Below are 17,404 nucleotides of genomic sequence, written 5' to 3' on the forward strand. Positions count from 1 at the left end.
CCTGGCCACAAGCTATCAGTATCAGTCTACCTGAGTGCAAATTTTTAAATGAGAACTATTTCATTGTGGTCAGAAAGATTTTGGATAACACAAAGAATATTTTATAAGATACTGAAAATTGAGTAAGATCAAATTAATTTTCATTTTAACATCATCTCATGGCTCCATAACATTTTTTATGATAAACAATAAAATTAATGTCATAAACAAATACACAGTAGATCAAGGTAATTCATGAAAAATTTATACATAACCATCCTAAAATACAAAATGAAAGAAATTCAAATTATTGTGTAACTCTTTTTCATTTTCTCTGTTATTAAATGTATTTTTATAGTTTCTTGAGGCAAATCTGTGATGATTTTCTTTTTATACATTCATTCCTACTGAATGATACTCTCTGATCACAGCATTTAATGTAGCTGTTCTATTAAGAAATAAGTCTCTTTATGCTTCAATTCAAAGTAATCCCTGACTTTTCTGTACACTTTAATTTGGTTGTTATCAGCTGACTTGCTATCAAAGTGAAAGTCCAATTTCAGTACTAGAGTAGACTGACTACAAAATAACCAAATAATAGATTTGCAGTGCATAATTGCCTGATCATTTATTTACGAGACATACTATGTTTCTATACATTTACTACTCTAAATAATATTATTGGAAAAACTATTTTTATTAGACAAAAATACAATATACCCCAGGTTGCAAAGTGAAAAGTAAGATAAACTTATGAAATCCTTTGGTTTTACTAAACCTATTTTAATAGTATGTACCAGAGTACAAATCTAAAAATATTTCATTTGTATTTCTCAAATGGCATCAAATTATATACTTTGTTTTGACTATTATTAGGTATGATGGAGTGATTATCTATTAATGATAACTATTGATTATAAAGTGCTTATCTGAAAATTGTTGGATATTTCAACTGACAATTATTTTCAAAACAGTGAATATAACTAGTTGACAAAATGTGTTGGAAGGTATATTTTAAAAGAATGAAAATGAATAGTTAATACTGAAGTATCTAAATATATTGACCTTTTTTTATAAAATTAATAACCGTTCTAGAGAAAATATTCTCTTTTTTTCCTTTAAAATACATTCATTCTTTGATTTATCTAGTAAATATTTACTGAGGGTTTGCTATATGCAGAACATCAACGAAAGACAGAAACTGTCTGGCCTCATGGAGTTTATAATCTCTTAAAGGAGACAGCTGTCAACAAGCAAGCAACTATGATTAGTGTCACAAAAGCACAATGAATTGTGACAATGTGGTAAAGAAACTAACCTACACTGTGAGGTCAGAGAAGGGCTTGCTGTGGACATATCTAAGCTGAAAACTGAAATATGTATAGGCAGAAAAGAATGTCCTAGGCTGCAAGATCATCATGGCGAGGGAGTCAGATGCTCAGTTGTTAATGATTCCACATAAAGGCTTTTTTTTTTTCTATAACTAAGATTTCTGATCCAGATTCAAAATGTGGTATAATCCTGACATGCAAGAAGGAATTCAAAATTTTATTTTATCAATAATGTGTTATGCATGTTAAAAGAAGCTCTGTTTTGGCTACAGATTATAATATAATTATATCTTTTAAAAAATTGCAAGCAATATCAGGAAGAACAGCCAAAAATCTAAATAAAAACTATACAAAAATTTAATGGCCAAACAGATTTGTCAAAAAAAGCAGAGATATGAAGCAGAGGTCAGTATGAAGCAGAGGTCAGATTTGAAATATATATACATATACTATTAAGATGAAATTATGATGATCTGACTGAGGGTAAATGTTATATAGTCACGTAGTTTTCCATAGAAATGAAGAAAGCAAAAAAAAAAAAAAAAGACAACTTCATAAAACATGTTTGGTTAACGAAAAGACCATTTATTTACTCAAGACAGTTTGTAACATTGGAATAAATCTTTCTTGTGAACAATAAGTATATATAAATACTATTTACATGAAAATTGTCCACAGGAATAAGAGCTTATAACTTTGGCATTCTTAATTATGGATCCTTAAATGATGTATAAGATGTTAGCAAAGCTAAAGAAAATTATATATATAATTAGTAAAAATTATAAATAGTAATTTAAGTAGCAGCCTATAGTGTTTTTTTCCTAATAAATATATTTTCACATGTCTCTCTTAATTTTAGATTTCAGACTGAATTGAATTATGATGTTCTGGAAGTTCACGATGGGCCAAATCTTCTGTCACCCTTGCTTGGATCTTACAATGGCACACAGGTGCCCCAGTTTCTATTTAGCAGCAGTAATTTTATATACCTTCTATTTACAACAGACAATAGTCGTTCTAATAATGGTTTCAAGATTCACTATGAAAGTAAGTAATGCCAACATTATTTTTTAATTTTTTTATTCTCTTTTCTATGCTTTTGGTATTATCTTGTATCATTAAGAGAACCTATGAGAATGCTAATGAGTTATAAGGTGTGTGTTTCAGTAAATTCCATAATAGGTTTTTTCCAGCAATATCTATGTAATATCATTATGAAGGGAAATACTAAGGAAATGTAAAAAAGTATTAACTAAAAAATCTTAAAAGTGAGTTCCTATAATCATTATTTGTGCAGTTCTGAAAAACCAACAATAAGTGGAAATGTCAGTCTAATATGTATATAAACATTGATAAATTTTTCTAGCATTTACTTCATAAACTCAATCATACTTCGATATTTTCCTCACACTCATTGCATACATTTCCATTTAAAATATTTAATTTTATTTTGTATGATGTATTGAAAATTATATTAATATTATAAAGTAAAACATATACTCATGTACATGCAACTATGGCTAACATAACTAGCCAAAGGCTGTATATTAAACTCTGGTTTACAGTCGGAGAAGGCAATGGCACCCCACTCCAGTACTCTTACCTGGAAAACCCCATAGATAGAGGAGCCTGGTAGGCTGCAGTCCCTGGGGTCGCTGCAAGTCAGACACGAGAGAGCGGCTTCGCTTTCACTTTTCACTTTCATGCATTGGAGAAGGAAATGGCAACCCACTCCAGTGTTCTTGCCTGGAGAATCCCAGGGACGAGGGAGCCTGGTGGGCTGCTGTCTATGGGGTCGCACAGAGTCGGACACAACTGAAGCGACTTAGCAGCAGCAGCAGCTAATTTACAATGCTGGAATCAGTTTACAATAATTTCGCTTAGAATACTATAGTTTTGTTTAAAAAATCTAAAATATGTCTGATTTTTAAAATTGATTCTGATATATATATACAAATCTCTGTTTTATTTATAAACATCTAACATATTTAAACGTGTGGATGTATTGCATATGATGCACAGTTACACACATACATATAAACTCATGTATTCACACATTTTAATCTGGAAATATGTTGCCATATATCTTTCCATGAAAAACAGTTGTGATGATTGTATCTAACAATACATTTAAGATAATTGCAAGATATCTTTATATCAGTTTCAGATAGATATTGTATCTCTGATTTTTGTATTCAAGTCTCCTATGCCCCCTCGCCCCTCAGAAAAAAAATTCCAGCATTTAAATTTGTAACTGTATATTCCATGTTAGGTGTCTCTCTTCAGTATATCTGGTTGGACCCATGAGATTTTTTTTTTTTTACTTATGAATATATATTTATTGTTTTCTTTTTCTTTTCAACCTTGTCTACAATATCATTATATTAACTTCCCTTTACTTAGAGCTTTGTGGCATGGAAATATATTTTATGAACTATTACAAAATTCAGTAAGAGGATTAACACATACTTGGGAATTAAAATGAATTTAAAGAACTTTAATTTCAATCTTTAACATTTATTAGTTAAGCCTGAGTCAGAGTAGAGTCATTTTTAAAGGTCTATGTCAAAATTAATTTTCACTAGCAATTAATTTGTATCACTGTGCTAACATGAGCAGACACCATTTTCACTTTTTTCCAGCATTCTATTCTATGCCAAATACATCCTATTCAGTCCATTTCAATCAAGGTAGGTGGTCGTAATAGTGTTCTCATACACAGAATTATTTTAAGGATTACGTTAAACTGTCATGCAAACTGTTACTAAAAGGGTGAGGATTTTCAATAAACTGACCAACAGATTTAGTTCAGATTCTTGCTAAAACTGAATTAAATGGACCAAGGACAGAGCCCGGGGTGAAAGTTGGGTCCAACTCTCTGCAACCCCATGGCCTATACAGTCCATGGAATTCTCTAGGTCAGAATACTGGAGTGGGTAACCTTTCTCTTCTCCAGGGGATCTTGCCAACCCAGGGATCGAACCCAGGTCTCCCACACTGCAAGCAGATTCTTTACCAGCTGAGCCACAAGGGAAACCCCAGAAGACTCTAGTGGTTAGCCTATCCCTTCTCCAGTGGATCTTCCAGGAGTCAACCTGGGATCTCCTCCATTACAGGCAAATTCTTTATCAACTGTGTTTATCAGGGAAGCCCAGCCAAGGGGGTGAGCCTGACTCTGAGTTTGGCTCAAGCAGAGTCTATCACAGTCATCAAGTTTGTCAGTCACCTAAAGGTCTTTGTTGAAATAGTCCAAATTATTACTGAGGGCTAGTGCTTAAATGGCAGAGTAGAGGCTAGATAATTCTGAGGCTGATGAGAGGCACAACAGATACTGATTTTGGTCTAATCTGCCCAGGAGACAGTGACTCTGAATTTAAATTTGTTTATAAAAGTTCATTTTCTTTCATTTTTTTCTAATTAGCCTTGTGGTTTATTTAGTAAACCAAAAGGCTAACTTAGGGGCTTCCCTGATGACTCACTGGAAGGAATTCACCTGCAATGCCAGAGACCTGGGTTTGATCCCTAGGTCAGGAAGATCCTCTGGAGAAGGGAATGGATACCCACTCTAATATGCTTGCCTGGAGAATCCCATGGGCAGAGGGGCCTGGTGGGCTATAGTCCATGGGGTTGCAAAGAGTCAGACATGACTGAGTGACTAACACTTTCACTTATTTAGTATTGTGAGATAATCTCTAACATCACAAACCCTTTCTTACCAAGAAAACAAATAAAACACTATTTATATTGACACTTTCTTAATAAGTTTCTCAAGCTGAAAGTATCCAAATTATCTTTTTTAAATGAACCATTCACAAGCCTCAAAATCAGTAGAGAAAAATGTTATTATACTACTTAAAACTTTAAAAATATATTTGGCATTTTGTGAATTTCTATTTTTATTTTAACGGAACACATTAAAGGAGAAAACTTGATTTCTCCAGTGAACCAATTTTTTATGGGAAGGATTTCTTGAAATGCCATCACTGGTTGTACTCCAGAACTTGATTTTATTCCCTCTCTTGGGCACTTTTACCCATCTGTCTTCCTCTCGAAACAGGAAGATTACAAACACTTCACCAATAGGATAAAAGTTATTCATAGTTTACCAAACACATTAAAATAATAAAAACAACACAGAATAGACTTTCTGTTTTTTTGTTTTGATTTGTTTTAGTGCAATCCCCAATCCCAAGAAGCTGTATTATGTTGTATTTCTTGAAATGTAGATATAATCATGTTTCTTAGATTATGTAAATATCATATAAAGCAAGGCAATGATAAATGGCTACAGAACAAATCCTTTGACACAGATACCAATCTCTAAGATATACTTAGAGTCTCCTAAAACAATTAAATGGAGTTTTAATGATAGAAATAATTTCATAGGATTTTTTAATGACTAAATGAGGCAAATTTTGCAAACATTTTAGAGTTGTAAAAACATGAAATATAACAAGCTGAAAACATTATTGCTATGAAAATTATTGTATATACATCTACTGTGCTGTGTTTAGTCACTCAGTCATGTCTGACTCTCTGCAATCCCATGGACTGTAACCCATCAGGCTCCTCTGTCCATGGGGATTCTTCAGGCAAGAATATTGGAGAGGGCTGCCATGCCTTCCTCCAGAGAATCTTCCCAACCTGGGGATTGAACCTAGGTCTCCCTCATTGTAGGTGGATTCTTTACCATCTGAGCCACCAGGGAAGCCCAACAATATTGAAATGAGTAGCCTATCCCTTTTCAAGGAGATCTTCCTGACCCAGGAATAGAACCAGGATCTCCTGCATTGCAGGTGGATTCTTTACCAGCTGAGCTACCAGGGAAACCCATAAATGTGTGTGTATATATATATACATACATATATATATATATGGAGTGAGGTCACTCAGTCATGTCCAACTCTTTGTGACCCCATGGACTGTAGCCTATTACACTCCTCTGTCCATGGGATTTTCCAGGCAAGAGTACTGGAGTGGGTTGCCATTTCCTTCTCCAGAGGATCTTCCTGACCCGGGGATGGAACCCAGGTCTCCCGCACTGTAGGCAAGATGCTTTACCGTGTGAGCCACCAGGGAACTCCTATATTTCAGGGACTTTTGCGACCATTTCAGGGGTTGCAAAGAGTCAGACACTACTGAGCTACTGAACTGATCAGCACATTAATTTATCTGTAAAAGTTATCACCAACAGTTGTTTGTTTTGAAGGAATGAGTTTGTTTAAAAGAATAAGAATCTATTTCAGTGATTGATTCTCATCAAGCTTACTCTTTTTCCTCTTGTGTTTTCCAGGTGTTACAGTGAACACCTATTCTTGCTTGGATCCTGGCATACCTGTACATGGTCGTCGCTATGGTCATGATTTCTCCATTGGATCTACTGTTTCCTTTAGTTGTGATCCTGGATACAGGCTGAGCCATGAAGAGCCCCTGCTGTGTGAGAAAAACCACTGGTGGAGTCATTCACTTCCAACCTGTGATGGTAGGTTCAATATGGAAAATAAACCAATTTTTAAACCAAAAATAAATCAATATAATCTTGTAAAATGTGAGGTTTCTTGAATTCTGCCAATTTTATATTATCAAACCATTAATAAAGACACAAAAGAATGAATACTGATAATAAGTCAAACTTATCCAATGCCTAAGGATGTTATATATATATTTTAAATGTGTTGAGTTAATGATTTTAGGTGCCTATTGTGTCCTACACTCCTTGAAAAAATAACACTGAAAATGTCAAATTGGTATCAGGTGAATGCAATGAAGAGCTAGAGCATTTACCTCCTGCCTGGAAGACAACGTGTAATAGTCAAAATCCTGCCTAGCTACACAGCTTTATAGCAATGTACCAGACCTCCCTGTGATGGCCAGTTTCTGGCCATAGGAAATAATATACCAGTGTCCTTATCTCTTATTTATTTCTATGGAAAATAAGTCAGCAGTCCTTCATTTTTTAGAAAACATGTATGAAAATACAATGAAAGAAGCTGCTTTCCTAAGATTGGGAAATACTTATACACGTGGTTTATAAAAAAACACACACAAAGTAAATCTATCCATTAGTTCTGGGTTTTAATTTTAATTTATAACACTATTCATAACATATTCTTATCCTTTTGCCAAGTGGAGGATCACATTTCCCATTTTATAAGTGTTTTCAAATACTATCAGTGCCATCATTTTTGTGTCAATTTGTTTTTATAATGAGGATTAAAAGAATCCTCAGCATATCTGCCCCATATTTGATGCAGTACAATTTGTAATAGTCAGCATTCTTATGGTTTAAGTGACAAAAATCCAATTCTAACTGATTTTTAATAATGAAAGCAGAATTTGTTTTTTGAAGTTTCAAACTTAGAAAAGGGCTTCCCTGGTGGCTCATATTGTAAAGACCCTGCCTTCAATGCAGGAAACTCAGGTTCAATCCCTGGGTGGAGAAAATCTCTGAAGAAAGGAATGGCAACCCACTCCAGTGTTCTTGCCTGGAGAATTACATGGACAGAGGAGCCTGGTGGGCTATAGTCCATGGGGTCACAAAGAGTGGGACACAACTGAGCAACTAACACAGGCCAAACGTAGAAAAGGAACACATGGCGTACTTCTTGTTGCTAATGATAATCATGAATTCAGACATTTTCAAGGAAATTTCCGTTTCCACCTTGGCTTTTCTCTCTCCTTATCATTATTCTCTTTAGTTGAAACCAGGCATTTTCTATATGTGGGACTAAAGGTGGAGAATACACTCTTAGGAGGATGGACTCATATAACCTCACATTTCCAAAATCAGAGAAGAATGAGAGTTCTACCATTCTGTTCTTATTAGAAAAGTATGAGGAAAGGTCTCTGATTAGTCCATACCTCTACCAGAAACTGTAGTAATGGAAAAGTGCCCTTTATGATTGGCTTTCTCCAGGTCATGTGTCCATCCATCCCTATGAAGACATATGATAGAGTAAATTCACCAAGATAGAAAGGTTTGATGGTGATATTATCAGAAGAAGCAGGAGAAAAAAAAAAATAATGTCCAAGTATACCAGCATGCCAGAGAAGGCAATGGCACCCCACTCCAGTACTCTTGCCTGGAGCCTGGAAGGCTGCAGTCCATGGGGTCACTAAGAGTTGGACACAACTGAGCAACTTCACTTTCACTTTTCACTTTCTTGCATTGGATAAGGAAATGGCAACCCACTCCAGTGTTCTTGCCTGGAGAATCCCAGAGACGGGGGAGCTTGGTGGACTGCCGTCTGTCGGGTCGCACAAAGTCAGACAGAACTGAAGCAATTTAGCAGCAGCAGCAGCAGCATACCAGCATGCTTAAGTGTTATTAATAATAAAACTGAATGTGTCTAGTTTGCCTAGGAGCAACATAGACCCTTATCATCTCTCATCAAGGCAATTGGAATCAACCTTAAATTCAATATCCAACTACTTCAATCTAACCTTCATTCTATTTCATGTTATATGCAATGTCAAAAATATTTAATGACTTTTTGTTTCTTAGGGATAAAAGTTTAAATTATTAATCAAGAAATTCATGATTCTTAATAACATGGACTCTATCCTTTCCAGTTTTGTCTCCTTCCAGTATTCTTACCTCTTTGTTTTTTTTGAAAGATCATTTATGTCACACTGAAATCTCCATCTTTATCTATCTTCCTCTTTTGTACCCCCAACTCATTCTGAGTATAGGTGTAACAAGTGAAAGTGAAAATGAAGTCACTCAGTCATGTCTGACTCTTTGTGACCCTATGTATTGTAGCCTACCAAGCTCCTCCATCCATGGGATTTTCCAGGCAAGAATACTGGAGTGGGTTGTCAGTTCCTTCTCCAGGAGATCTTCCCAACCCAGGGATTGAACCCTGGTCTCCTGCATTGTAGGCAGACGCTTTACTGTCTGAGCCACCAGGGAAGTCTAGCTGGACAGGAAGTATAGCTAGACAAGGCATAACTTATATTCACTTTTTTGATGTCTGAGCTTTGTGTGAAGCTGCTACTTAATTTTTCATTCATTCTTACTGAACTCAACTACATATAATCTTGTACACTGATTTGATTATGCTTTTCCTTCAGTTTAAACTTCTTCCCCAGAAGCAACTAATCTAAAATTCCTTAAAGGGAGGAATAGTGAATAAACAGAATTTATTCTCCTGATCTAAGAGTGTAACCTCCATTGACATAGATTGCTTGGTTACTCAAGGTACAGCTTGCCTCACTTTGGCACACATTAGTTCTTATTGTTTCTTCATAGGCCGTAGTTAATTCACACTGCTGCTTCTCAGTTGCTTCAGTCGTGTCCGACTCTTTGCGACCCTATGGACTGTAGCCCATCAGGCTCCTCTGTCCATGGAATTCTCCATACAAGAATACCGGAGTCGGTGCCATGCCCTCCTCCAAGGGATCTTCCTGACCCAGGTATCAAACTTGCGTCTCCTGCGTTGGCAGGCAGGGATTTTTACCATTAACACTACCTGGTCAGCCCATGGTTAATTGACTTGCAAAGCACACTAGTCAGTGAGGGTTTGCAGTAATGATCGCTAACATTTAGTATGAGGGTTTACCATGTGCTGGTCGGAGAAGGCAATGGCACCCCACTCCAGTACTCTTGCCTGGAAAATCCCATGGACGGAGGAGCCTGGTAGGCTCCGGTCCATGGGGTCACTAGAGTCGGGCACGACTGAGCAACTCCACTTTCACTTTTCACTTTCATGCATTGGAGAAGGAAATGCTAACCCACTCCAGTATTCTTGCCTGGAGAATCCCAGGGATAGGGGAGCCTGGTGGGCTGCCATCTATGGGGTCGCACAGAGTTGGACATGACTGAAGCAACTTAGCAGCAGCAGCAGCAGCATGTGCTGGTACTGCTATAGGTGTTTTGTGTTTATTAACTAATTTTATCAAAATAACTCCCTGAGGTAATTGCTGTTATGATCACCACTTAACATATAAGAAAACTAAGTCAAGCAGAGTTTAAATATCTTGCCCTGTGTCATCCCACTAGTTAATGGCCAAGTCAAGATTGAAATTCAGGCAGCCTTGATCCAGATCCTATGCACAAGTCTACTGTCATGCTGCCTCCTGCCCCCAATTCTTTACAATATGGTACTAAAATTCTTTAAAGTACAATTAAAGTTTTATTATTCTTTCTTCAGTGATGCCCCATGTTTAGAATTTTGCATAAAGAAATACATAGAGCTGTTGAAATAATTTATGGATACTCTGAACTCCCTGGAACATATGGTTAAAAAAGAGGACTTTTTTGCTAACATCAATTATGTTATATGGCATACTACATTTTTAAAATATAAACTTATTTATTTTAATTGGAGGCTAATTACTTTACAATATTGTATTAGTTTTGCCATATATCAACATGAATCCACCACAGGTGTACATGTGTTCCCCATCCTGAACCCTCCTCCCACCTCCCTCCCCATACCATCCCTCTGGGTCATCCCAGTGCACCAGCCCCGAGAATCCTGTATCATGCATTGAACGTGGACTGGCAGTTCATTTCACAGATATTATACATGTTTCATTGACATTCTCCCAAATCATCCCACCCTCGCCCTCTCCCACAGAGTCCATAAGACTGTTCTATACATCTGTGTCTCTTTTGCTGTCTCCCATACAGGGTTATTGTTACCATCTTTCTCAATTCCATATATATATGTTAGTATACTGTATTGGTGTTTAAGTCCTATATTTGTATATTTAGGTTTCTGAGCAAAAACTTGATCTTTCTAACTTCATCTTGTTTTATTATTGAAACCTTGAATCTTAAACAAGTGATAAACAGTTTATTTAGAGTCTGCAGTATTTAGTAAATTCGATACCTTATTTTTCACCATGTATTTCTTGAGGGGTTTCTTTCTTTTCCCTTTGACCTCTTAGGTCTACTTTTCAGAAAGCAACCAGAGTAATTATTTTATGAGTTAAGGCAGATCAGGGCACTCTGCTGCCCAGAGCCTTCTAGCAATTAGCATCCCCAGAAGAATAAAATCTCAAAACTTTTGCATGACTTAATTGCTCCATGTAATCTGGGCCCTGAGTACCTCCCATGCCTCATCTCTCACAACTTTGTCCCTCTTTCATACCACTGAGCTCAAGCTACACGGGTCTCCTGGCTTTTCTTCATATATTAAAAGGCTCTCCCTCTCCCCATCCCTCCAACTCCCTCTCATTTCTTCTTCTTCCTGAAATAGGTTTCATATACTCACATGTCCTTCTTCCTAAATACACTCAATCTCTACTTAAAAAATCATATCACTGACAATCCCCATAAATGAATAATCCCTGTCATGTCATTTATATTTTTCTTCATAGTATTTACCACTCTCTAACAACATTGTTATGTATATGTGGTCTGCTTTTTTTTTTATCAAAAATATAAATTCTATGTGGCAAGACTTTGTTATATTCATTGCTGTGTCATCAGTGCCAAGAATAGTTCAGTTCCTGTCACACAGTTTGTTGTTGTTGTTCAGTCACTCAGTCATGTCTGACTCTTTGCAACCCAATGGACTACAGCATAGCAGACTCCCCTGTCCTTCACCATCTCCTGGACTTGCTCAGACTCATGTCCATTGAGTCAGTGATGCCATCCAACCATCTCATCCTCTGTTGTCCCCTCTTCCACCTGTGTTCAGTCTTCCCAGAATTAGGGTCTTTTCTAATTAGTCAGCCTTTGCATCAGGTGGCCAAAGTATTGGAGTTTCAGCTTCAACATCAGTCCTTCCAAAGAATATTCAGGGTTGATTTCCTTTAGGATTTACTGATTTGATCCGCTTGCAGTCCAAGGGACTCTCAAGAGTCTTCTCCAACATCTCAATTCAAAAGCATCAGTTCTTTGGTGCTCAGCCTTCTCTATGGTCCAATTCTCACATCCATACTTGACTACTGGAAAAGCCATAGCTTTAACTATGCAGACATTTGTTTGCAAAGTAATGTCTCTGCATTTTAATGTGCTGTCTAAGTTTGGCGTAGCTTTTCTTCCAAGGAGCAAACATCTTTTAATTTCATGGCTGCAGTTACTATCTGCAGTGATTTTGGAGCCTCCTCCCCAAAATTAAGTCTGTCTGTTTCCATTGTTTCCCTATATGTTTGCCATTAAGTGATGGGGCCAGATGCCCTGATCTTTGTTTTTTGAATGTTGAGATTTAAGTCAGCTTTTCCACTCTCTTCTTTAACTTTCATCAATAGGCTCTTTCAGTTCAGTTCAATTCAGTTCACTCAGTCATGTCCGACTCTTTGAGATCCCATGAATCACAGCATGCCAGGCCTCCCTGTCCATCACCAACTCCCAGAGTTCACTCAAACTCATGTCCATCGAGTTGATGATGCCATCCAGCCATCTCATCCTCTGCCGTCCCCTTCTCCTCCTGCCCTCAATCCTTCCCAGCATCAGAATCTTTTCCAATGAGTCAACTCTGCATGAGGTGGCCAAAGTATTGGAGTTTCAGCTTTAGCATCAGTCCTTCCAATGAACACCCAGGACTGATCTCCTTTAGAATGGACTGGTTGGATCTCCTTGCAGTCCAAGGGACTCTCAAGAGTCTTCTCCAACACCACAGTTCAAAAGCATTAATTCTTTGGCATTCAGCTTTCTTCACAGTCCAACTCTCACATCCATACATGACCACGGGAAAAACCATAGCCTTGACTAGATATACCTTTGTTGGCAAAGTAATGTCTCTGCTTTTCCATATGCTATCGAGGTTGTTCATAACTTTCCTGCCAAGGAGTAAGTGTCTTTTAATTTCATGGCTGCAGTCATCATCTGCAGTGATTTTGGAGCCCCAAAAAATAAAGTCTGACACTGTTTCCACTGTTTCCCCATCTATTTCCCATGAAATGATGGGACCAGATGCCATGATCTTCGTTTTCTGAATGTTGAGCTTTCAGCCAGCTTTTTCACTCTCCTTTCACTTTCATCAAGAGGCTTTTTAGTTCCTCTTCACTTTCTGCCATAAGGGTGGTGTCATCTGCATATCTGAGGTTATTGATATTTCTCCCGGCAATCTTGATTCCAGCTTTTGCTTTTTCCAGCCCAACGTTTCTCATGATGTATTCTGCATATAAGTTAAATAAGCAGGATGACAATATACAGCCTTGACGTACTCCTTTACCTATTTGGAACCAGTCTGTTGTTCCATGTCCAGTTCTAACTGTTGCTTCCTGACCTGCCTATAGGTTTCTCAAGAGGCTGGTCAGGTGGTCTGGTATGCCCATCTCTTTCAGAATTTGTCACAGTCAAAGGCTTTGGCATAGTCAATATTAGTTCCTCTTAATTTTCTGCCATAACGGTGGTTTCATCTGCATTCTGACATTATTGGTATTTCTCCCAGCAATCTTGATTCAAGTTTGTTCTTCATCCAGTGTGGCATGCCACACAGTGGGTGCTCAATAAATCTGATTTTAATGAAGGAATGAGCAGACTATTCTTTCCACATGTCCTAAATTGCCTAAGACAAGCCCTGCATTCACTCTTTTCCTTGGCACTCTAATTTCTCCCCCAAATTATCCTATTTTGTTTGATAAACAATATAGTCATCTTGGGCTTCCCTGGTAGTTCAGATGGTAAAGAAAATGCCTACAATGCAGGAGACCTGGATTTGATCCCTGGGTAGGGGAGATTCCCCTGGAGAAAGGAGTGGCTACCCACTCTAGTATTCTTGAACAGAGAATGCCATGGACAAAGGAGCTCTGCAGGCTACAGACCTGGGGTCATAAAAAATCAGACATTAGTGAGTGACTGGGACTTCCGTGGTGGCTCAGACGGTAAAGAATCTGCCTGCAATGAGGGAGATCTGGGTTTGATCCCTGGGTTGGGAAGATCCCCTGGAGAAGGGAACAGCTACCCACTCCAGTATTCTGGCCTGGAGAATTCCATGGGTAAAGGAGCCTGGCAGGCCACAGCCCATGGGATCACAGAGAGTGGACATGACTGAGTGACTATCACTTCACTCAACTGAGTGACTGAGCACACACACATAGCCATCTTATGATGGCGAACATTTAGAACTGAAGAAATTACTTATCTGTATCACCTCCGTCATTAAGCACAGAATCTGAAATTGAACCGAATATACTTAAATTTTATTGCTCCCCTAATTTTTTCACATTATTGAAAGATTTGAGTACACAGACTAACATAGCAAAAGAGTACATGAACTGATGTATAGGCCCAAAAATTCAAGTAATGATGGTGCATTCAAGTAATAAACAGTCTCAAATAAGGTATACAGTTCAAATTAGGGAGACCTAAAGAAAAGAGATTTAAGGTTAAAAACAGACAAAAAGAATCATGATGGGATTTGTAAAAACTGGCCATTTCTTTGAGTATTGCAATACTCAAAGTGGTTTGATTAATAGTGGTCTAGAAAGTCTGTTCTAGTTATAGAAAATTTAGCACTTACCAAGTGTGCATCTCTACCAAGGGCAAAGTATAACTTCTGAGTTGGGCAGTTGCATTCAAGGGGTTGTCTTTGAGGAAACTTCATATTTTGAAACTCAGATTCTTATCATGTGACCAGGTAGTAGTCAGGTAGTGGTCATATGTGGAAAAAATCAGGGAGGAAAAAAAAGCTATTTATACTTAATAAGATTGTTGTATGTCTGGCTAATTTCTCTCAGCTCATATTTTGGGCTTTGCTGTGCTACTGACTTTCATCCTTATGGATGTTTTTCTTTGACAGATGTTTTCCTTAACATAAAGTAACTGCTTTTTTCATATTTGTTTTGTTGTTCCCTAAATTCTCTGCAATGTTTAAAGGATTCATTTGATATAAAATTTGTCTTTCATTCACAAGAACATATATACCTAATATGACATTAATTAGCAAGGTTGTTGGAATCAATTGGAATTCCTTCAGAACGGGTGATATAAAAGATAAGGCATTAGATCCATGGCATCATTTTAGATGCTCTTGTTCTATTGAAATTTAATGTATGAGCAGTCATATGGTCTTTTGAACTGACTTAATCCTCAGAATTTATTTTAAAAATATTCTTGGAGAAATTTTCTTAATATTTTCTATACCACTGCATCTTTTACAGTGTATCGGAGTTCCATTTTCTTTTTTCTATTTAACCATTTTTATTTTTTATTTATTTATTTTTTAATTTTTATTTTTACTTTATTTTACTTTACAATACTGTATTGGTTTTGCCATACATTGACATGAATCCACCACGGGTGTACATGAGTTCCCAATCCTGAACCCCCCTCCCATCTCCCACCCCATATATCTCTGTAGATCATCCCCATGCACCAGCCCCAAGCATCCTGGATCCTATATCGAACATAAACTGGCAATTCACTTCTTACATGATAGTATACAGGTTTTAGTGCCATTCGCCCAAATCATCCCACCCCCTCCTTCTCCAAGTCCAAAAGTCCGTTCTATACATCTGTGTCTCTTTTGTTGTCTCACATACAGGGTTATCATTACCATCTTTCTAAATTCCATATATATGTGTTAGTATACTGTATTGGTGTTTTTCTTTCTGGCTTACTTGACTCTGTATAATCGGCTCCAGTTTCATCCAGCTCATTAGAATGGATTCAAATGTATTCTTTTTAATGGCTGAGTAATACTCCATTGTGTATATGTACCACAGCTTTCTTATCTATTCATCTGCTGATGGACATCTAGGTTGTTTCCATGTCCTGTCTATTATAAACAGTGCTGCGATGAACATTGGGGTACATGTGTCTCTTTCAATTCTGGTTTCCTCGGTGTGTATGCCCAGCAGTGGGATTGCTGGGTCTACCTGAAAAAAAATTCACTTATAAAACTTTTTTTTTAATTCTTAATATTTTGACTCCTCATGATTGATTTTAATGGGCTGTTTGATTTCATCTTGCATTTTCTTAGCTTTAGCAGGAAGGGACCTTTATAGAGAAGCCAACATCATCAGATTGAGAGAATATTGGGTAATTAATTAAAATTCAAGACAACTCACACTTGCATTAGCGTCTGTCTCTGTGCATTATATCAATGCACATGTAACTAATCTCTTGTAATTGTTAAAAAAGCCAGTAAAATAAGTATAATTCTAAATATTTGTAATATAAAATGATCTCATTTAGAAAGATGAAGGATTTCATTTGGTTGATTAAAATGCTCCTGCTACTGATGATAATGGAAGATAGTTTTAGTCACATACAGGCTGTTGACAAATGAGAATCTATAACATGTAAATCAATTAAAGATAATAACATAAACAAGTATATTGACACATTTAGTTTTGAGATGCTTAAAGAGAGAGTGATTTGAAGAAGAAAGTAGTAAATGAATCTCTGATTAAATGAATGATACCTTTAATAATGTTTATATAGATTGATCATTTGAAGTAGAATGCTAAAAAGTCAAACATATGTGAAGTCATCATCTTCAGTGATTTTGGAGTCCAAGAAAATAAAATGTATCACTTCTTCCACTTTTTCCCCTTCTTTTCACCATAATGTGATGGGATCGGATGCCATGATGAATGTTGAATTTTAAGCCAGCTTATTCACTCCCCTCTTTCACCCTCATCAAGAGGCTCTAGTTCCTTTTCACTTTCTGCCATTAGAGTGGTAACATCTGCATATCTGAGGCTGTTGATATTTTTCATGGCAAACTTGAATCCAGCTTGTGATTCATCCAGACCAGTATTTTGCATGATGTATGCTGCATATAAGTTTAACTATATCTAGGTTTCCTTTAGTTTTAATACTAATAAAATTATCAGCATTATCAGTGGTCTATTGTAACCACTGGTGGTAGAAAGCATTGTTAACTGTGATTTACTACTACTACTACTACTAAGTCATTTCAGTCGTGTCTGACTCTGTGCGACCCCATAGACGGCAGCCCACCAGGCTCACCCGTCCCTGGGATTCTCCAGGCAAGAACACTGGAGTGGGTTGCCATTTCCTTCTCCAAACTTGATTTAGTCTATAGTAAATAAACATTGAATCAAATTTTAATTTCTTTTACTTCAGTTCATAAATATTTATTTTTATTACTTTGGAGTATTTACTAAAAACTAACTATCCTCTCAGAAAACTCTTTTTATTCACTATGTTTCCCAGAGAAATGCACAAG

At 36.9% G+C, this 17,404-nt stretch overlaps 1 protein-coding gene across 2 annotated transcripts in view; it reads left to right on the forward strand.

Annotated features, from left to right (window-relative positions):
- CSMD3 (CUB and Sushi multiple domains 3) overlaps positions 1 to 17,404 on the forward strand; it is a 1,383,361-nt gene that overhangs the window by 938,096 nt on the left and 427,861 nt on the right. For both annotated transcript variants that reach the window (XM_069601113.1, XM_069601114.1), the window contains 2 exons: positions 2,170 to 2,357; positions 6,604 to 6,792. In XM_069601113.1, the coding sequence (XP_069457214.1) occupies positions 2,170 to 2,357; positions 6,604 to 6,792 (377 nt within the window). The remainder of the gene's footprint in view (positions 1 to 2,169; positions 2,358 to 6,603; positions 6,793 to 17,404) is intronic.

The sequence above is a fragment of the Ovis canadensis genome, chromosome 9 (genome assembly GCF_042477335.2).
Source record: "Ovis canadensis isolate MfBH-ARS-UI-01 breed Bighorn chromosome 9, ARS-UI_OviCan_v2, whole genome shotgun sequence".
Lineage (NCBI taxonomy): Eukaryota > Metazoa > Chordata > Mammalia > Artiodactyla > Bovidae > Ovis > Ovis canadensis.